Below are 18,473 nucleotides of genomic sequence, written 5' to 3'. Positions count from 1 at the left end.
CCTTTCAGTGGTCAGGGAGGCTGCTGGGGGACAATCGGGGGTCTCTGGGAGCAAAGGCCTGTCCTTGCTTGGAACTGGGTGAAGCGGGTGTGTGTGGGGGGAATAGCTTCTTTAAGGGGAAAGAGACCACCTGCTCTCAGGACACACTTGCCCTGCAGTTCAACGGAGGAAAGGCACTGGCCTCAACAAGGGCAGTCGTGCCCTTGCCCTGGGCCTTGGGGGTGGAGACCACGTGGGAGTGAGGCCTCCGGGGGCCTGGTCAGTACGGCTACTGGGCCTCAGGTTCTGGGGAACCCCTGGAAACCAAGCGAGGCTGGGTGGGGGTTAGGGGATGGGAGAACTGGGACACGTGCCACCTAGGGAAGCCGACCAGACGACCAGACCCCTGGACCCCACCACAGGGAGTAAGAAGGCCAGCTAGGGGCCTCCTGGAGGAGGCAGGTGGAGTGCCACAGGCAGCCCAGGGCATGAAGGGCACAGGTGGCTGTGGCTCCAGTGACCCCAGGCTGCTCCCACTGACTAGTCTCCAGTCCTGGGTGCTGCAGATCACCAGCCCGCAGCCCAGGTGCAAAGCTGCTCTGGCCGCCTCTGAGCTGCTGATTCATGGCGGCAGCGGCCGGCAGGGCACAGAGGGAGGGGCAGGGGGCCTCGGGGATCCTGTTACTCCACTGGTTCTCAGGCCTAGGTCACTGGGTGGAAGAGGTCGTGGAGGGGGCTCTGTCCTCCAGGAGCATCTGGTCCAGGATGTGGCCAGACATGGAAGGACGCTGCCCCCATCGAGGGTTAAAGAGGGCGCAGAGAGCCCAAGTGGGGCCCTCCTTCACCCCTGGGGTCAAGCACAACTTTCTGGAGAGGGTGGAGAGGCTCAGACCAACCTTGAGACAAACCGGAGGGAGTAAGCTGGGCAGAAGGGGGGACGGACAAAGGGACTTGCAAATGCTGGGAGCAGGCTTTCCCACTGGGGAGGGGGGAATGGAGAGGAGGGGGTTGGGAGGTGCACAAGGGCCCAAGGGGGGGACCCTACAGGAACAACTTCTCTGGCTCCTGGGGTCGGGAGGTCACAGGGAGGGGTGTTGGGGATGCAGCCTAAGATTGGGAAACGGAACCAGCTCCTCCACAGGGAAGGGGATGCCGGCAATTCGAGGGTTAGGGGGGGAAACCCCATACTGGGACAGGATGGTCAGCCCCAGGGGAAGGGCGTGTCCTGCAAGGTGGGTAGCAGACTTGGGGAACACGGAGCTCAGCCCGGTGGGGGCGGAGGGGGCTCAGGGCTGGGGGACCGGGTCGGTGGGGTGGAGTTGGCGAGGCGGGTGGACAGTGACTTGCGGCTGGGAACAAGAGGTCCTCGGTCGGGGCCCAGCTCCCCGGGGGCGTGGCTACTGGGGAGGAGCCGGGAGCCCCAAGGCGCTAAGGCTGAGACACCCCCGACCCGGGCCGGGGGAGTCCAGCTCCGGTGGGGAGGCGGCGGGGGCCTCCGGCGGAGCGCGTTCGGGCGGGCACTGCCCTGCGGGGCGGCGCTCCCCCGTCCCCGGCCGGCCCACCCCCGCCGCGGCCGCCTCGGGTTTCCGCGGGGGCCGGAGGGCGGGCGGGGGCGTCACGTGCGCGCGGCCCGGGGGCCGGTTGGTCGGCGGGCAGGGGAGGGACCGCGCGCTACCCCGGGCCCGGGCTGGGGTCGGGCCGGGGTCGCGCGCTCCCGACAGCCGGGAGGGCGGCGGCGGGAAAAGGGGACAGAGCCGGGAGCCGGAGGACCCGGGCGGCGCGTAGCGGGCTGTGCCCAGGCGGCGGCCCCGGGCGCGCGCCAAGGGAGTCCCGCCGATCCCGGGTGTCCCCCCCCCCCCCACCCCACACACACCGGTCCTCGGGGCGCAGCGCCCACGGGGTCTGCGGCGGGGGGCGGCGCCCGGGGCTGCCATGAGCTCCCCGCCGCCCGCCCGCAAGGGCTTTTACCGCCAGGAGGTGACCAAGACGGCCTGGGAGGTGCGCGCCGTGTACCAGGACCTGCAGCCCGTGGGCTCCGGCGCGTACGGCGCCGTGTGGTGAGCGCAGGCCGGGCGGGGCGGCCGGCGGGCGGCGGGGGCGCGCGGCGGGGGCGGGCCGGCCTCCCGCTCAGCGGTGCGCCCCGCAGCTCGGCCGTGGACAGCCGCACCGGTGCCAAGGTGGCCATCAAGAAGCTGTACCGGCCCTTCCAGTCCGAGCTGTTCGCCAAGCGCGCCTACCGCGAGCTTCGCCTCCTCAAGCACATGCGTCACGAGAACGTGAGTCGCGCCGGTCCCCGCTCAGCCGGGCTCAGGGCCTCCTCGTCCATCCGTGCAAGTCCTGCCCTGGGAGGCTGAGGCCCCGGTACCCAGCCCCTGGGCGACCCCGCCCATGTGGCAGGGCGGACGTGCGGGATCAGGGCGTTGTACGCCACGATGCTGGTGGGGCTCCACGAGCTGAGCGCAGGCCCCCCGCCCCCTTTCTGAGAGAGACTGCTTCCCCAGGCTCCAGTCCTCCCTGCTAGGCCAGGCCCTGCCAAGGGCTTAGCTCCTTGGCTCGTTCCTGGGGCCACATCTGGCTCCTCAACCCAGATCCCAGTCAGGGGACGGTGGCTTGCCCAGGCCAAGGGCATCTTCCAGGCCTCACCCCAACCCTGCCCCCAGCCGGAGCCTGCAGGTGAGAGAGGACACAGTCATCCTAGAGGCACCAGCCTCTTCCCTCTCCCCAGGCGTCCTCCACAGCTGCGCCCCAGGCCCCCTTCTGCACCCGTCAGGTCCCTGTCCTGCGCATTCTGCTCCAGTCCACCGCCCCAGCCTCGGTTCAGGGGTGCAGAGCTAGTCACCGAGCAGGAGTTGGCATGCCGGCATTGTCACCTCAGAGCCTTGGGGTGTCCGGTGGTGATGGGGTTTACAGAGCTGGCGTGTGGAGGGCACTAGGCAGTGGCCAGCGCAGAGACTCCTCCTTCTGTGCCGGGAGAGGGCAGGTCTGGGTCCCTTCTCTCTCCTAGGGGAGCCCCTGTTGCTTCTCGATGTTCTTCCTGTGGCCCTGAACTCTGTCCCTCCCACACCAGCCATTCCTGCCTCACCCCTAGTTTGGACTGCTGGTGTGAGTACTCAGACCCTGGGCTAATCATGCTCCTGATGGTCTGGCCCCTCCTGGATCATCAGAGCCACCAGCCTCCTTTGGGGAAAACGAGTCCCACGTCCACCAGGAAACTTGTCCCCTTGACACAGGGTCCTTCATTCACTCTGACTTTCCCTCTCTGCCCTTGGCCCTTCCCGGGGGGGGGGGGGGGGGGGCGGGGAACAGGGGCAGAATCCATTTGGGACGGACAGCAGCCCAGTGCCGCCCTCCCTACCTTCTGGTTACACCCAGTCATGCCCAGGTTGGTTCCCATGAAGGCAGACCCATCTCCTCAAGGCTGCATACTCCTCCCCAACTGCCCCCTCTCCTGCCTGCCCTGCCCATTCCCCAAGGGCTCAGGGCTTTCCTTCAGTTGCTGGGCCCCCTGGCCCAATCCCCCCCTCTGTGCCTTCCCAGCTGAGCTCCCAACCCACTAGCAGCCAGCTGCCACTGCCTGCATGGTGCCTGAACGCAGCTAGGAGGCTCAGCCCATCGTAAAACCATTTTCCTACAAGAACGCTGAGGCTATGAGGGGCTGGGTGCCATGGCGGGTCCCACCCTTCCACCCACGCTTCAGGCCTTCTCCCTCTCCTTCCCTGCACTTTAGGCCAGAATCCACGCTGCAGAGGTACGGAAGTCTCCATCAACCTGACGGACCCTCCTTACACTTGGGGACCCTGTCCTCTGTCCTCTTCTTGCAAAGACACTGTCCTCATTCCCTAGTACTTGCCTGCCTCCAGGCCCTCACTGGACCTCCCTCTCTGTCCTCTCCTTCCCTGTGCCCATGGCTCTGGCTGGCGGCTCTGAAGGCCATCTAGCCGTCCCTCTACCTTGTGTCCACTCTTGCCTCACTCCTGTCTGTCCCCATACAGCACACAGGGGGACTCACTCAGCATCACACCTATTTAAACCCTTTCTCGGCAGCTCTTAGGATCGAAGCCAAACCTTCACCTGGCATGCAAGGGCCTACTTGGGCTCCCTCTGGCCTCTCCTTGGCTGCTCCCTGGCCTGGGCCTCGGCCACCTGGCCTTTCTCCCCGTGTTCCTCAAACGCTTGGAGTGTTCTCCCTTCTACCTCGGCCCCCATTTGCATGGCCTATACCAGGGGTCCTCCCTCCTGGCACATCCAGCTGCCCCTCTGGCCACTAGGATGTACAAGCTGCCCAGGGACCTGCGGGGCTGGGTCTAGCTGTCAGCTCGATCATGGTGCTGTCAGCCTGGGCCTCTCCAGCGGAAACTAGGCTCCCTGGTGGACCTGCTGGGGGCTGGCACTCCCCTGGGGGGCTGTCCCACCCTGGTCTCGAGTCTTCCGTGGAGGCAGGAAGAGGGGGACAAAGGGCCAAGGGGCTGGAGCTCCTTGGGTGGCTGAGAGCTGACCCAGACTTGGGGCTGCCCCTCCCCCAGAGGATTCCTGTGGTCATCACTCAAAAATAGCCTGTGTCTATGGGCACGTGTGCCAGCACTGGGTTGCATGGCCAACAGACAGAGCCAGGCCCTGTGGACAGTGGGAAGGGACGGGGATATCTGTAGGGGGCTTTCCTGCTCAGAGCACAGTGCCAGCCTCGGGGGTTTGCCTGAACCCCCATGCCCTCCACTGTGCCCCCATCCCACCTGTTACTCCGGCCTCCTCCCCAGGTCATCGGGCTGCTGGACGTGTTCACTCCTGACGAAACCTTGGATGATTTCACAGACTTGTGAGTGCCGTCCTGGGAGGGCTGGGCAGGGCAGAGGGGTGTTGGGTTGCTCTTGGGTGCTGACTCGGGTTCTGTGTTGGCATGTGGGCCTGTCCCTGCGGCCCAGCGGGGTCGGGATGCACACTGCCCACCCCTTCCCCACACCACAGTGCACCCCCTGCCACGCACCCCTGGGAACCACGGCACTGGCGCAGCTGGGTGCAGCCCGGGCCTCCTTGGACCACGCTTGGCACGGGCTGTCCAGTGCTGGAGGTGTGAGCGTGGGACCTGCGTGGGTTAGCCAGCAGGCCCCGTGCTCTGGGACCCTGGCGTCAAGTATGTGGCTTTGTAACTGGAGCTGCTGACCTTTGCTGGCAGGCAGGGGCGGGGCGGCAGGGGGCCTGCCTGTGGCTGCCATCCCTGGATTCATACTGTCGTCGGCCAAGGCTGGGGGCTGAGCCTGGGAAGGGCTGAGGACGGGCTCCTTGCCGTCTGACCTTGCAGAGGTCGAGGACACACATAGGCCTCAGTGTCCTGGCGAGGTGTTAAATGTCTGTGCTCTGTGTCTCTCTCCCTCCACCTACAGGCCCAGCCTGCTCCTCTGAGCCACGTGTCCTCCTGTCCCCACCCCTGCCCACAGGCACTTCCCTCCTTCCTCTTGCACCCTCTTCTGTCTGTGATCCCTGGTGCTCCCTACACCCTAGCCTCCATGTGGCCCTGCAGGAAACCCCAGAACACGGTCCTGACCCACCTGACATTCTGGGGCAGGTGTGCGTGGGAAGGTGGGTGGAGCCTGGTGCTGCACTGTGGAAGGTAGAAGGTGCTGCCAGGCGATCCCCAGGGTCTCCAGGGTCTGAGCCTAGGCCCAGGGGGTGTGATGCCCACTGTCCGCACCCACCCCGGTCCCTGCAGTTACCTGGTGATGCCGTTCATGGGCACCGACCTGGGCAAACTCATGAAGCACGAGAAGCTGAGCGAGGACCGAATCCAGTTCCTTGTCTACCAGATGCTGAAGGGGCTAAAGGTGGGAGCGCACAGGGGTGCTGCAGGAGGGGCAGAGCCCCCCAGGCCAGGCCGGGGCCAGGGTGGGATTGCTCGTCCGTGGTTCTGAGGTCCCGGAGCTGACTGCCACTGATCCTCTGTCTGTCCCCATAGTACATCCATGCTGCTGGCATCATCCACAGGGTGAGTCCTGGTGCTGGGTGGGAACTTCCTGTGCCCTGTAGGTGTGGGAGGGGCCTGACTGCCAGGAGCCTCCACTGCTGGCCTGTGAGGGGGCAAGATGGGGCCAGTGGGGAGTGTGTGCGAGGCTCACACACAGCTGTGGGGGCCTGGGTACCTCTGTCCTTCCTGGAAGGGCATCCGAGTGGGGATGGCCGAGTCTGGCTGCCCCACATTCAGGTGTCCAGGCTCTGGCCCTGGTGTGGTGGGAGGGGCTGCTCGCCCACCTTTCTTGTGCCCCCAGGACCTGAAGCCTGGCAATCTGGCAGTGAATGAGGACTGTGAGCTGAAGGTGTGTGTTGGTTGGGATGGGCGGGGGGGGTGGGGGAGGTGGGGGCTGGGCATCTCTCCCCGCCTGTCCATCTGCCTGTAGCCCTGGGCCCTCAGGCCTGGGGGAGTGTTGGCTCGAGCCCAGGCAGAGGGACCAGACCGCAGCCATCCAGGCCATGGCTGGCAGCTGACAGGCAGAGGGGCCCTGGGGAGGCACTTGGTGCACGGGGAATGGGGGGCCGAAGTGGGCGCACTCTCACACCTGATTAAGGTGAAGGGCGGGAGGTGTCCCTGGTCCTCCATACCTGAGCCAGCATAGGGCAGAGGGGGCCCCTGTAAAGTGCTGGCCAGGTCCTGGGGTCAGCAGAGAGTAGAGGAGCAGGGAGAGGAGACCCATGGGAGTGCCCGCTCCTGAGGGTAGGAGAAGGCAAGGTCGGGTGGGGCTGGGGGCACTGGCCATGGGGAGGAACTCATGGAGAGGCCATGACCTCAGGCCCTGGAGGGTTGGCAGAGGCCCCGGTGTGCCTGGTGCTCCTGGGTCATAGGCTGGCCCACCTGCTCCCTGGGGGCCGTATTGCCCCACCTTCCTGATTCTGACTATAGATCCTGGACTTCGGCTTGGCCAGGCAGGCCGACAGCGAGATGACTGGGTATGTGGTGACCCGGTGGTACCGTGCACCTGAGGTCATCTTGAATTGGATGCACTACACCCAGACGGGTGAGGATGCCCAGAGACGCAGAGCCACCCTGGCCTTGCCCACCATCTTCCCTTTCTTCATGGGAAGCCCAGTGGTGGCTGCTCCACGGGGAGGCTGCTGACCTGGGATGGGATTGGGGCGAGGGTGTGGCAGGCTAGATGGCCCCTATGTCCACGTCCCCCTCCCGTGTCTGTGTCCCCCGCCCCCCTCCCTGGCCCACAGAGCCCTGATGCCGGGGCTTCTGTCTCAGTGGACATCTGGTCAGCGGGCTGCATCATGGCAGAAATGATCACAGGGAAGACGCTGTTCAAGGGCAGTGACCGTATCCTACACTTGTGGGGGGTAGGCTGGGTCTGGGGGGGTGCTGGGCATGCTGCCCCAGCCAGGTGGGGGGGTACGCCCTGCTCTCTGGCCCCGTGCTGTGCTCCTCATCTCAGCACAGACCTGGACCAGCTGAAGGAGATCATGAAGGTGACAGGGACTCCTCCCGATGAATTTGTGCAGAGGCTGCAGAGTGCCGAAGTCAGTGGGGAGCTGGGCGGGGGCGGGAGGGGCTGGGCCCGGGCCTGTGGGTTGGCCCCTTACCCTCTCTTCCTTAAAAGGCGAAGAACTACATGAAGGGCCTCCCCGAGTTGGAGAAGAAGGATTTTGCCTCCATCCTGACTAACGCAAGTCCTCTGGGTAGGGCTGGACTGGGGGGTGGGGCGGGTCAGTGACCAGGGCGCTGGGGCCTGCGACCCTCCCTAACCAGTTCTCCCCGCAGCTGTGAACCTCCTGGAGAAAATGCTGGTACTGGATGCCGAACGGCGGGTGACTGCGGCCGAGGCGCTCACACACCCCTACTTCGAGTCACTGCAGGACACGGAGGATGAACCCAAGGCCCAGAAGTACGACGAGTCCTTTGACGATGTGGATCGCACGCTGGACGAGTGGAAGCGTGAGTGGGGGGCTCTGGGCAGGGCCTGTGCATGGGCTCTGAGTCCTGGGAGGCAGGTCAGCTGAGGAACACAACAGACTCAGAGGGCAGTGGGGCTTCTAGGTCAAGGTGACCTCTGGCTGGAGCTGCGGGATGAAAGAATGTTCCTGGCAGGAGGTTCGGCACAAACAAGAGCAGGAGGGGAGTTCTGGAAGTTGCAGGAGGCAGCTCTCAGCTCAGGGCCGTTGTGAGCACTTGGCTTCTCCCAGCCCTGCCGGCCCTGCCCAATGCTGCCCACATCCTCCCCATGTCCTGGCCAGAGACCCAGGCCATTCCGGAGCCCCTCCACTCCCACTCATCCCCCAGGCCTCCACTCTTACCTCTTGAACTCGTCCTTGCCTCTCTGCCCTTTTCAGGACCCCTCCCACCCGCACGACTCACACCTCTCATGTCCTGCCAACAGCAGAAGCCCCCCACCCCCGGCCCCAGACAGCCCCCTCACCACCCCTCGCCTGTTCCTCCAGTCCCACTGAGCAGTTCAGATGCACCTGTAACTGCTCTGTACTGCCAGGCTGGCTGTTGCCTTACACTAAGGGCCCTTCCCTTCATCCCTGAGGGCCAACCAGCAAATATTAAGCCTCAGGCTGGGCTCAGGGACACCTGCCAGGTCCCCAGGCCTCTCTCTGCTGTGGTCCTGAAGCCCTGGGCTGAAACTGTCTTGGCAGAATGGCAGGCAGTGAGGGCTGGGCTTGGTGTCTTTCTCTTGGTGGCTGCAGGACCAGCCTGGAGGGTGCTGGGATGTCCGAGGGCAGCAGTTAGCACTGTTGGGGCCGTGGCACACGGTGGCCACTGTGTCCTAGGCCCCATCTTGGCTCTGCCTCAGACATAGGGCCTTGGTCCTGCACATGGGGGTCAGGGTGGGACTGGACTGGTGGTTCCCAAATCACGTTCCTTAAGCCACGGGGTGCTTGGTAACTCTCAACAGAGCTCCGCCCTTAGTTGTGCTGTTTTGTGCTCTTAAGTTTCGTTTAGTTTGGGGAAAGTTTTCTGCCGCTAAAAAAGATAACATGAAAACCACGGGCCACAGGCTCCTCTCTGTGGTCCCCACCCACACAGACTGTGGTAAGAGATTTTGCTTTTACTATAGAACACGTGACCTGTTTGTGGCTAAGCCCCTGGTCAGGAATGCAAACTCTCATCGTCTCCTGTTTCCCTGGGAACAGCCAGCTTCACATAGACCTTCCGTGTATGGGTTGAGCCCTGTGTTAGGATCAGATGAAGGGCCGAGGAGGCACCACGGGGGGCGGGAATACATCCATGCCACAGGCAGGGCAAACCACAGATCGCCTGCTCTAAATGCACAGTGTTTCCTGAACTGGGCTCTGGAGGAGCAGAGTCCCCCAAACAGGTGCTCCACTGGCCAGGTGAGCATGGAAACAGTGAGGTAGGCTGAGCAGAACCTGTCCCGCTGCAGACTGGCCAGAGGAGAAGCAAATCAGGCTTTTTCCTTCCTTTGGGATGGCTTGCTCTGGGGACAGGGGACAGGACCACTAGGCAAGGAGGGCAGATGCTGTGGGTGGTGGGAATTCCCCTCGTTTAAGTTTCTATGGATAGTCTCGATCCAGAAATCGAGGTGTGCCCTGCTGGGGCCCTGAGTGGCTCCGCTTGAGTAGACACGTTGATTTACATTGCCAGGACAGCCTCTGCTCACTGCAGAAGGCTGCGGGGCCAGGGCCTGTCTGGCCACGCCAGGGGCAGTGGGTTTGGGTTACAGGAGCCCCTTCGGGGTGGATGGGCACAGGTGGGCTGAGAGTGGCCGTAGCCTCGGATGAAGTGGCACCTGCACTCCAGCAATGACCTCTGGCCCTGATGTTTTTGGGGACCGGCTGGGCCCCTAGGTCAATGGCTAACAGCCTGTGCTCTAGGGCCGGGGAACTCTTCCCACCCCTACCCTGAGCCGCCCCTCACAGGACTCAGTGCTGGTCAGGGCAGGTACCAGTGAGCTGGGCCCAGTGTTCTTCCTGGGTCACTGGCTTCTGCCTTTGGTGTGAATTGTAGGAGCTGATTCTGAAGGGTGATGGGGCCCCTTCTCCCGTGATGATCTGTCTCCCTCACCCCACCCCAGGTGTCACATATAAGGAAGTGCTCAGCTTCAAGCCTCCCCGGCAGCTGGGGACCAAGGTGTCCAAGGAGACAGCGCTGTGAAGACCCCTGGGCCCTGAGAGCGGTGGGGAGGGGGCCTTGAGGACCCTGGCTGGGGCTTCCACCTGGAAGGGGATCCTGATTATCACTGTGACTCTGGCTGGGGTTTGCATCCCAGGAGACCTATGGTTCCATGGACCCCCTCCCCCAGCCGTTACCCTGCTCTCAAGGCTACCACCTCAGTCTAACCTTGGGAGGGCATCTGGACCTTCTGAACAGGACGCCAAACTGACCTGGGACTGGCCTCTGACTCCCTGGGCAGTGGTCCCCTTCCCCAGGTGCAACAAGAAGCCTCAGAGCCCGTGGGGGATGGGGGTGGTGAGGCTTGGGTCAAGGCTTGGCCTGACCCTGTCCGCTCCAGCCCCTGCTGGAACCCAGTTCACACAGCTGAAAGAGACACACAGGGAGGGCACTGAGTGCCTACTCAGGGATGTCTCTCCTGGGGGGCGTTGGTGTGGACTCTCCTGAACCCCCAGCCCGGAATGTAAATTGGCCCTGTGCTATGCCCACATGACGGGAAGGAAATAAACCCTTTTGTAGAGATCCCACTCTGGCTTTCCTTCCTAATTCTCGCGCTGGATCTCCACCTTTAGGTCTCTGAGCTGCAGCCAGGCATCGAGAAAAGAAGCTGGCTCCCGAGCCTCAGTCCCTCTTAGTAGCTGTGCCCGGGCACGCCTTTCCTCCCAGGTCCACAGTGAGCCCAGAGCCTGAAGCCCCCGGGGTAGGGATTGGTCCCGCCCCTTCTGAGGACTTCCTCTAAAAGTTTAGATTCTGGAGCCAGGCCCCAGGCAGAGCCCGCTCAGGACGGGGCGTTAGGGCCCAACCTGGGGCTCAGTCCCAGCTGTCTGAGCTCCCAGCAGTCTCCAGGGCCAGGTTCCTGGAGAGGAGGGGTCACGCTAGACGCTTTGAGGCACCTGTCACACACAGTACGCCAGTGGGTTCTGTTGTCATTTGAAACCTCCCGCCCCGGCGTCCACATGCCAGCGCCATCCGCGAGCCCGCGCAGCCTTCTGCCAGCCAGTGGATGTCTCTAGGGCTCCTGCGTTCGCACTGGCTCCTCCCACTTGTCCCCAGGGCAGGTATGCCCAAAGCGGGGCCAGGCCGTCCCCCTTCTGGCCTGGAGTTCGGCCGGACACGTGAACAGTTGGCCCAGCCGAGTTGCCACAGCGGACACCGGCCTCCTCTGCTCAGGGGCTCTCTGGTGCTCCCGGGGCCGACCCTTCTCAGGACCCCCGGCTCAGAGCGATCCGGGAAGGGCGGTCTGTCACAGGCCCCGCCTCTGGGGCCACGTGTGCCAGGATGGCCAATCAGAGTACGCCAGCCCCATAGCCACCGTGATTGGCTGAGGGGTGGGCACCTGACCCCAAATGACCCAATCGGAGTCTTCCCGGCGCTGGTAGCTTGTCCGTTGTGGACTCTGGCAGGTGCCTCGACTGGGACGGTGGGAACCCCGGTGGGGCCGCGGGCCGCATCCTTCCCGCCGTAGGGGCCATTCCTACACTTCCGGGGCACCCACGAACGGGGTTGGCTGCACTCCCGCCCAGGGCCCCGCCTCCTACGTGCCCCGCCCCCCAGGGCCTATCCCCTTCAGAACGCCGCCTCCCGTGAAGCCCGCCGCCTCAGGATTCGGGCCCTGGGCGCTGTTGCCAGAGCCCTTGTTTCAGGGCCCTGGCTCCCACTTTCCTCCTCTCTGGCCATCTGGCTCGGTTGCTGGCCTCATGCATGCATTCCTTGCCCAGACCCTCCCTGTGTTCGCCTTTCCCTCCTGCCTTGCCTCGCCCCAGGCTTCCGCGGCTCTTGTCTAGCTGCTCTGCCACCCCCTGACCCTCCGACTGGTCTGCTCTTTGGCCAGGGTCTTTCTGGAGCTAAAATCGGACCCCGCCACTCCCTTCTTACACCTCGGGGGAAGCGCTGCGCGTCGACGTCGCCCAGGCCCGGGCTCCCCTAGCCCAAGCGGCCCTCGGATGCGTCCCAGGGCAGCGCCAGACGTGATGGGCTGAGGACGCGTCTGACGCCTTGGCCTGCGCGGTCAGGCTGGGTCGGGGGAGATTTGGGGCGGTCCGCGGGGTCCTGGGCACACTGGACCTCACCCGCCCCCTCCACCTCTAGAGGGAGAGGGAGGCCCGCGACACGCCTCAGGCTCCGGGCCGGGGTGGGGGAAGGTAGGTCTTGGAGCCGCAGCCGGAGCGCGGAGTAGGAGAGATGGGGCAGCACGGCCCCGGCCCGGGCCCGGGCCCCAGGCGTCTCGCCAGCCCAGCTCCCGTCAGGCCGCGCTTCGGGGCGGGGTTTTGGGCGCTGGGTCAGAGTCTGAGGAAGTGGGGAAATCTGGCCCTGGGAGCCCCCCTGTCGGCCTACTTCCCTGCCTGGATTCTGCGTGTTCCTGCCCAGGCTCCCAGCCGGTCGTCCCAGCTCCCGGGGGCTGCAAGGAGGGGACAGGCAGTGCATTCACCTGCCCAGCCAGGGTGGCCCAAAGTGACCACGGCTGTGCCATGAGGACTGCGCTGGTGCACCACGAGGACATGACAGCGGCCCGGCTGCTCTGGGAAGAGTAAGTGTGACCTGGCAGAGGTGGGAGGATGGAGAGGGGGCTCTGGACCCTGAGCTCTGTGTCCACTCAGCCCTGAGTGTGAGATCGAGCGTCCGGAGCGCCTGACTACAGCCCTGGAGCGCCTGCGGCAGTGGGGCCTGGAGCAGAGGTGTCTACAGTTGGCAGCCCGAGAGGCCTCCGAGGCAGAGCTGGGCCTGGTACACAGGTCAGACCCTGGGGAGCCACATGCCACAGAGGAGGCCAGCTAGGACCTGAGGCCACCCAGCCTGCCAGCATCTTGAAAACAGAGCATCTCCCCTACCTGCCTCAGTTTCACCATTGGGTGGGTGGGTGACGAAACAGTGAGGTGGGCAGTGCCCCCAGGGGTCCAGCCCCTCTTTCTCCGCCTCTTCCTGCTGGTGACCCTGCCTTGCCTACCTGTCCCCCTGCAGCCCAGAGTATGTGTCCTTGGTGCGAGGAACCCAGACCTTGAGCACTAGGGAACTACAGGCGCTGTCTGGACAATACGACGCTGTCTACTTCCATCCGGTGCGGCCCTGGGGACACACCACTTCCTGGGTGGGGACACGCTACCTCCCCACTGCACATCCACATGCCCGTGACTGATTTATGGCCTTGCCGCCAACCCTGGCCAACGGCCCCACATTCATGAATGTGCACATGGCCTACACGCCCTGCTGCCTGCTGCACCCTGCGCGGGCCTGGGCAGAGCCTGTGAGGTGCGGGGGTGGGGGCTCATTTGCACCCCTGCCCCACAGAGTACCTTCCACTGTGCCCGGCTGGCCGTGGGGGCTGCGTTGCAGCTGGTGGATGCCGTGCTGACGGGGGCTGTGCACAACGGGCTCGCCCTGGTGAGGTGAGAGCTGTCCCCTTCCTGGGTCGCTCCCACCCGTGGGTGGCCCTGTGAGGGCACAGGATGACCCTGATGGGTCCCACACCCAATTTTCACCCACAGACCTCCTGGGCATCACAGCCAGAGAGCCGCTGCCAATGGATTCTGCGTGTTCAACAACGTGGCCATAGCAGCCAAATACGCCAAGCAGAGACACGGGCTGCACAGGTGTGCACTGCGAGGCAGGGGCCCAGGCCCGACAGGAGGGTGGTAGAGTGGGCTGCTGAGAGACCCCATCCAGCCCCTTGTCTTCCTGGGGTGGGCTGTGGCCCCAAGGTCAGAGGCTCTGCCACTCAGTGACCTCTGAGCACTCCCTGTCCCCAGGATCCTCATTGTCGACTGGGATGTCCACCACGGTCAGGGCATCCAGTATATCTTTGAGGATGACCCCAGGTGAGCCGGGGACGCGACCCTTCCCCGAGACCCTTTGCTGGGAGCCATGGGGACAAGGTCTTGACCTCTGGTCGTGGCTGGTTGTCCACAGCGTCCTTTACTTTTCCTGGCACCGCTATGAGCATGGGCACTTTTGGCCCTACCTTCGAGAATCGGATGCAGATGCTGTCGGGCAGGGGCAGGGCCGTGGCTTCACTGTCAACCTGCCCTGGAATCAGGTGCCTGCCTCTCCCGCCAGCCGCCTACACAGAGCCCCTCACCCGGGCCTCGCCCCTGCCCCGCAGCCCCAGGCCTCCTGAACAGAGTTCAGGGCATCCTTCCAGGGTCACCCCCAGAGTCTGGGCCCCAGGGACGGAGACTTCATAGCCCTCTGCCACGGGGCCCAGCACTGATGCCCCATGGCCACAGGTTGGGATGGGAAATGCTGACTACGTGGCCGCCTTCCTCCATGTGCTGCTCCCCGTGGCCTTTGAGGTAACTGGATGGGGGGCAGGCGTGGTCTTGATGACAGGAGAAGGGGAGGGCGATCCTCTGTCCAAAGTACCCGCCCTCCCCCCCCCCCCCCCCCCCCCCCCCGCCCACACCATAGAAGAATGGAATCCTCCGGATGGGCAGTGCTATCTGGAGGGGCCTCCTTCACCCCCGCTCCGGTCTCTTTCCTGCCCATCCCCGCGTGGCCCCGCCCACAGTTTGACCCTGAGCTGGTGCTCATCTCAGCAGGATTTGACTCTGCGATCGGGGATCCCGAGGTGAGGGCCTGGCCTGGCAGGGGAGGGCTCCCGGGGGCCCGGGGCCCGGCGCCCATCACGCTGGGCTCTGCTTCCAGGGGCAGATGCGGGCCACGCCGCAGTGCTTCTCCCACCTCACACAGCTGCTGCAGGTGCTGGCCGGCGGCCGAGTCTGTGCTGTGCTGGAGGTGACCGTGACAGCTGGGAGGGCTCACTGGTCAGATGCGGGGGTGCCATCAGAGGGGGCCTGCTGTACAGGACGGGGTAACCTGCCTGGGATGGCGATGCCCCGGCCCAGTCGCATCCCTTCCTTTCTTTCTCCTCCCAGGGAGGCTACCACCTGGAGTCGCTGTCCCAGTCCGTGTGCATGGTGGCGAAGGCGCTGCTGGGTGACCCTGCCTTGCCCCTGTTGGGGCCCATGGAGCCTCATCACAGGTTCGGGGCCAGGAAGGTGGGAAGGGCTGGGGGTGCGACGCCAGGGCTCACTGCTCCTGCTTCTCCCCACAGTGCCCTGGAATCCATCCAGAGTGTCCGGGCTGCCCAGGCCCCTCATTGGAAGAGCCTCCGGCAGCAAGGTCAGTGTGGCCTAAGCTGGGAGGCAGGGTCACATCCTGGGCTCCCACACAGTGGCTTTGACTCTGAACCACCCCCTAGGGTCGACCCCCATACTGAATCCCAGCACCTACTCCCTGGAGCGGAGAGCCTCACCTGTATCTCCCGGGGGACCCAAATTCAAGGCAGCAGAGGCGCAGGCCTCGGCCACACTGAGTTCCCTCCTAGACCAGCTGCACCTCAACCCCACACTGCCTGTCCGCACGGCTGTTGCCCTGACTGCACTGGATGCCGCTCCGGTCCTACCCGCCGACGTCCTCCGTCAGGAGGGGTCAGCCCCACAGGAGGAGACACGGGCCTGGGCCAGGTGGGCAGCGTGGGCCTGGGGAGAGGGATGGGGCCGTGTGTGTACATGTGCTGGGGTCTGTCAATTCCTGTCCATGTGTCTTGCTTTCCCACCATAGGCTACACGAGGCCCTGGCCCAGGACAAGGCTCTCACTGCACTTGGGAAGGTCCTGCACCTCTTGAATGGGATCCTGGATGGGCAGGTGGGTGCACCTGGGATGGGCCAAGGGTGGCCTTGAGCCAGGGGCAGGGCCCAGGGCCCAGGACCTGCCCACAGCAGATGGCCTGTCCAGGGGAGTGCTGGGTGGTGCACAACCACACGGACGTGAGTTACCTTGTGCCTGGACCCTTTCTAGAACAGTCCTCAGGGACAGGGTCATGAGTTCAGGGTCACTCAGTCTTCCCAACTAAATACTCCTTGACGGAGAGGCGAAGGGGATGACGTAAGTTAGTTTTAAGCATCTCGCAGATGGCAGCTATGTAGAGGGGGGCCCAGAGAAGGGGCAGATGTGTCTGTTTATCTGGTTGGGAGTGGTCCTGCGCGCCCACTGTCGACCCCTCCAGGTGAGCAGTGGCATTGCAGCAACCCCGGAGCCCGCCTTGGCTCCCACCCTGGATGTGGTCATTCGGCGCAGCTTGTCCCACGGAGCGCGGAGGTGAGTCTTCAGGGCATGGCCCATGGGCACCCCCTGCCCTGCTGGCCACCACTCCTGCTCCCCGCTGCGTGGGGAGGGCTCTGGGAATGGATTCCAGGTTGGGTGAGTGCAACCTGTCCCGGGGCCCACTTTTCCTCCAGGCTTCTCTGTGTGGCTGTGGGACAGCTGGATCGGCCCACAGACCTTGCCGACGACGGGTATGACCCTTGGGTCAGGTGTACATCCAGCCTTGTGTGTGGGTGGGCACGCAGTCCTGGGTCCCCATGGGTGATGGGTGGGCAGGGCCTTCCACAGCTGGGGGCTGGCAGAGGAGTCCCTGGGAGGGTCTCCAGCACAGAGGGTCAGCAGTGCCCCCTCCCCCCACCCCCCAAGGTCTCCTCCACCTCCCCTTCTGTGGTCTGGGCTCTGGAGGGCAAACAGCAGCTCACCCCCTGCGCGTGCTCCCTCTATCCTGCTCACCCCCCGCACATGCTCGCTCTATCCTGCTCACCCCCCGCGCGTGCTCGCTCTATCCTGCTCACCCCCTGCGCGTGCTCCCTCTATCCTGCTCACCCCCCGCACATGCTCGCTCTATCCTGCTCACCCCCCACGCGTGCTCGTTCTTCCCTGCTCACCCCCCGCGCGTGCTCCCTCTATCCTGCTCACCCCCCGCGCGTGCTCGCTCTTCCCTGGAAGGAGGAATCTGTGGCTGAACATCAGAGGCAAGGAAGCGGCTGCCCCATCCAAATTCCAGGTCTCCGTGCCACTGCCAGGGGTGAGCGGTGATGTCGAGGGCAGGGTGTCCTCGTACTGGCTGGCCCGCTCCTCCCCCTGCCCTTCCTGGTGGGGCTGTTGGTGTGGCTGTGCACCTGACATTGGCAGGCAGGGTGACCCCTGACTGCCGTTCTTCCCACAGACTACTGGTGGGTTCGTGAGCTGTGTTCTGGCCCTTGTGCTGCCCCTGGCCTATGGCTTCCAGCCTGACCTCGTGTTGGTGGTGCTGGGGCCAGCCCACGGCCTGCAGGTCCCCCAAGCCACACTCCTGGCTTCTCTGCTGCGGGGGCCGGCGGGGGGCCGAGTCTTGGTCCTGCTGGAGCAGGTGAGCTGGGCAGGGGGCGGATGTGCTGGCGGTGGGGGGGGGGGGGCAGGTGGGGAGCGACCAGTGACTTGCTGCTTCCACCTCTGCTCCCGGCCCAGGGATCCACATCCCAGCTTGCAGGGGTCCTGGCCCGGGTGTTGCAGGGAGAGGCGCCCCCCGGCCTGGGTCCCTTCTCCATGGCCTCCCCAGAGGACACACAGGCCCTGATATACCTGAGAGGGCAGCTGGAAGCAGAGTGGAAGATGCTGCAGGTGGCCGGTGAGGCTGGGGGGGCACGGCCCAGGCTGAATACTGGGTCTGGGGGAAGCAGCTCACCGCAGCGACAAGCTGACTGTGCACCTCTTCCCAGCTCCTCAAGTGCCGTGACTGGGCAGCTTGAAACCTGCCAGGGTGGGAGTCTTTGCACTCCAGAGGTGACACCACAGACTAGTCCCCTGAGAACCAGCTTTAAACACTCACGTGTGCACCACTTCCTGAGGCCTCTGTCCTGATGGCCAGGCTACAGAGCTGTCCGGGGCTCTGGCTCAGGGACACTATGTCCACGGCCGTGACAGGGAGCCCCCCCTCCAGTGGTCTGCCTCTGCACAGATGGTTCCATCCTCACTTCCTGCACGCCTCTTAACCTCAAAAAATAAAAGTCGTTTTACCAGCAAAAATGGGCTTATTCAGGAATAGCAGAGAACTGAAATTCAGGATAAGTAGACTATGGCAAAGCCATAAGCAAGTGCAACTAACAAAGCAGAGGAACGTTATTTTATGGAAAAGGAGGCAGTGGGGAGGGATCGTTTTGAATGAGCATCCATTGGAGAAGGATGATGAGGATTTCTGAGGATTCTTTCCTGCTGACGCTTCTGTTGGGTCTGGAATTGACGATTCCTCCTGTGATCGGCCGAGTGGTGCAGCTCCCGTCCTGGCGTCCCAAGCCCATGCCAGCGAGCTTCCCTTTATTCCTGTTCACACATCCCCCCTCCTTTTGATCAAGGTCTTTTCTTTGAAAGCATCACTGTTCGAGGCAGGTTTTCCACATGTAGTAGTTTTGTCCGTCGGTGCCAGGAAGGACATTTCCCGTGTCAAGGACCATGTCAGAGGGAAAGTGCGTCCCAGCTGGAAACCACTTAAGGCCAAGTTTGAGTAAGAAGGAAGGTCAGGAAGGCCAGGCACTCCCATCTAAAGTCTCTCTCTTCTCAAGGTTATAAATATTG

General features: G+C 64.0%; 2 protein-coding genes across 7 annotated transcripts; both read left to right on the top strand.

Moving 5' to 3' along the window:
- Positions 1 to 1,801: 1,801 nt before the first annotated feature.
- Positions 1,802 to 10,626, top strand: MAPK12 (mitogen-activated protein kinase 12). The gene is made up of 12 exons (XM_060656033.3): positions 1,802 to 2,036; positions 2,126 to 2,255; positions 4,734 to 4,792; positions 5,684 to 5,795; positions 5,927 to 5,956; positions 6,237 to 6,284; positions 6,866 to 6,980; positions 7,211 to 7,282; positions 7,403 to 7,482; positions 7,563 to 7,641; positions 7,724 to 7,897; positions 10,002 to 10,626. The coding sequence occupies exons 1-12, from the start codon at positions 1,912 to 1,914 to the stop codon at positions 10,079 to 10,081; spliced, it is 1,104 nt and encodes a 367-aa protein (XP_060512016.1). The 5' UTR covers positions 1,802 to 1,911; the 3' UTR covers positions 10,082 to 10,626.
- Positions 10,627 to 11,484: 858 nt separating this feature from the next.
- HDAC10 (histone deacetylase 10) lies at positions 11,485 to 17,927 on the top strand. 6 transcript variants are annotated; one of them, XM_078449251.2, is made up of 21 exons: positions 11,485 to 11,502; positions 11,931 to 12,626; positions 12,697 to 12,831; positions 13,058 to 13,154; positions 13,385 to 13,482; positions 13,582 to 13,686; positions 13,843 to 13,911; positions 14,003 to 14,129; positions 14,320 to 14,385; positions 14,601 to 14,660; positions 14,738 to 14,827; positions 14,968 to 15,074; positions 15,147 to 15,214; positions 15,294 to 15,558; positions 15,656 to 15,740; positions 16,102 to 16,193; positions 16,334 to 16,390; positions 16,869 to 16,947; positions 17,089 to 17,271; positions 17,370 to 17,529; positions 17,621 to 17,927. In XM_078449251.2, the coding sequence occupies exons 2-21, from the start codon at positions 12,568 to 12,570 to the stop codon at positions 17,635 to 17,637; spliced, it is 2,019 nt and encodes a 672-aa protein (XP_078305377.2). In that variant the 5' UTR covers positions 11,485 to 11,502; positions 11,931 to 12,567; the 3' UTR covers positions 17,638 to 17,927. The 6 variants fall into 6 exon arrangements, with proteins under 6 accessions (XP_078305377.2, XP_078305376.2, XP_078305375.2 ...); XM_078449250.2 differs by having other exon boundaries at positions 11,492 to 11,560; XM_078449249.2 differs by lacking the exon at positions 11,485 to 11,502 and having other exon boundaries at positions 11,509 to 12,626.
- Positions 17,928 to 18,473: the final 546 nt, after the last annotated feature.

Source organism: Panthera onca, chromosome B4, assembly GCF_046562875.1.
Source record: "Panthera onca isolate mPanOnc1 chromosome B4, mPanOnc1 haplotype 2, whole genome shotgun sequence".
In the NCBI taxonomy this organism is placed as follows: domain Eukaryota; kingdom Metazoa; phylum Chordata; class Mammalia; order Carnivora; family Felidae; genus Panthera; species Panthera onca.
Note: the sequence above shows the minus strand (reverse complement) of the source record. Positions and strands in the feature narration are given on the sequence as shown.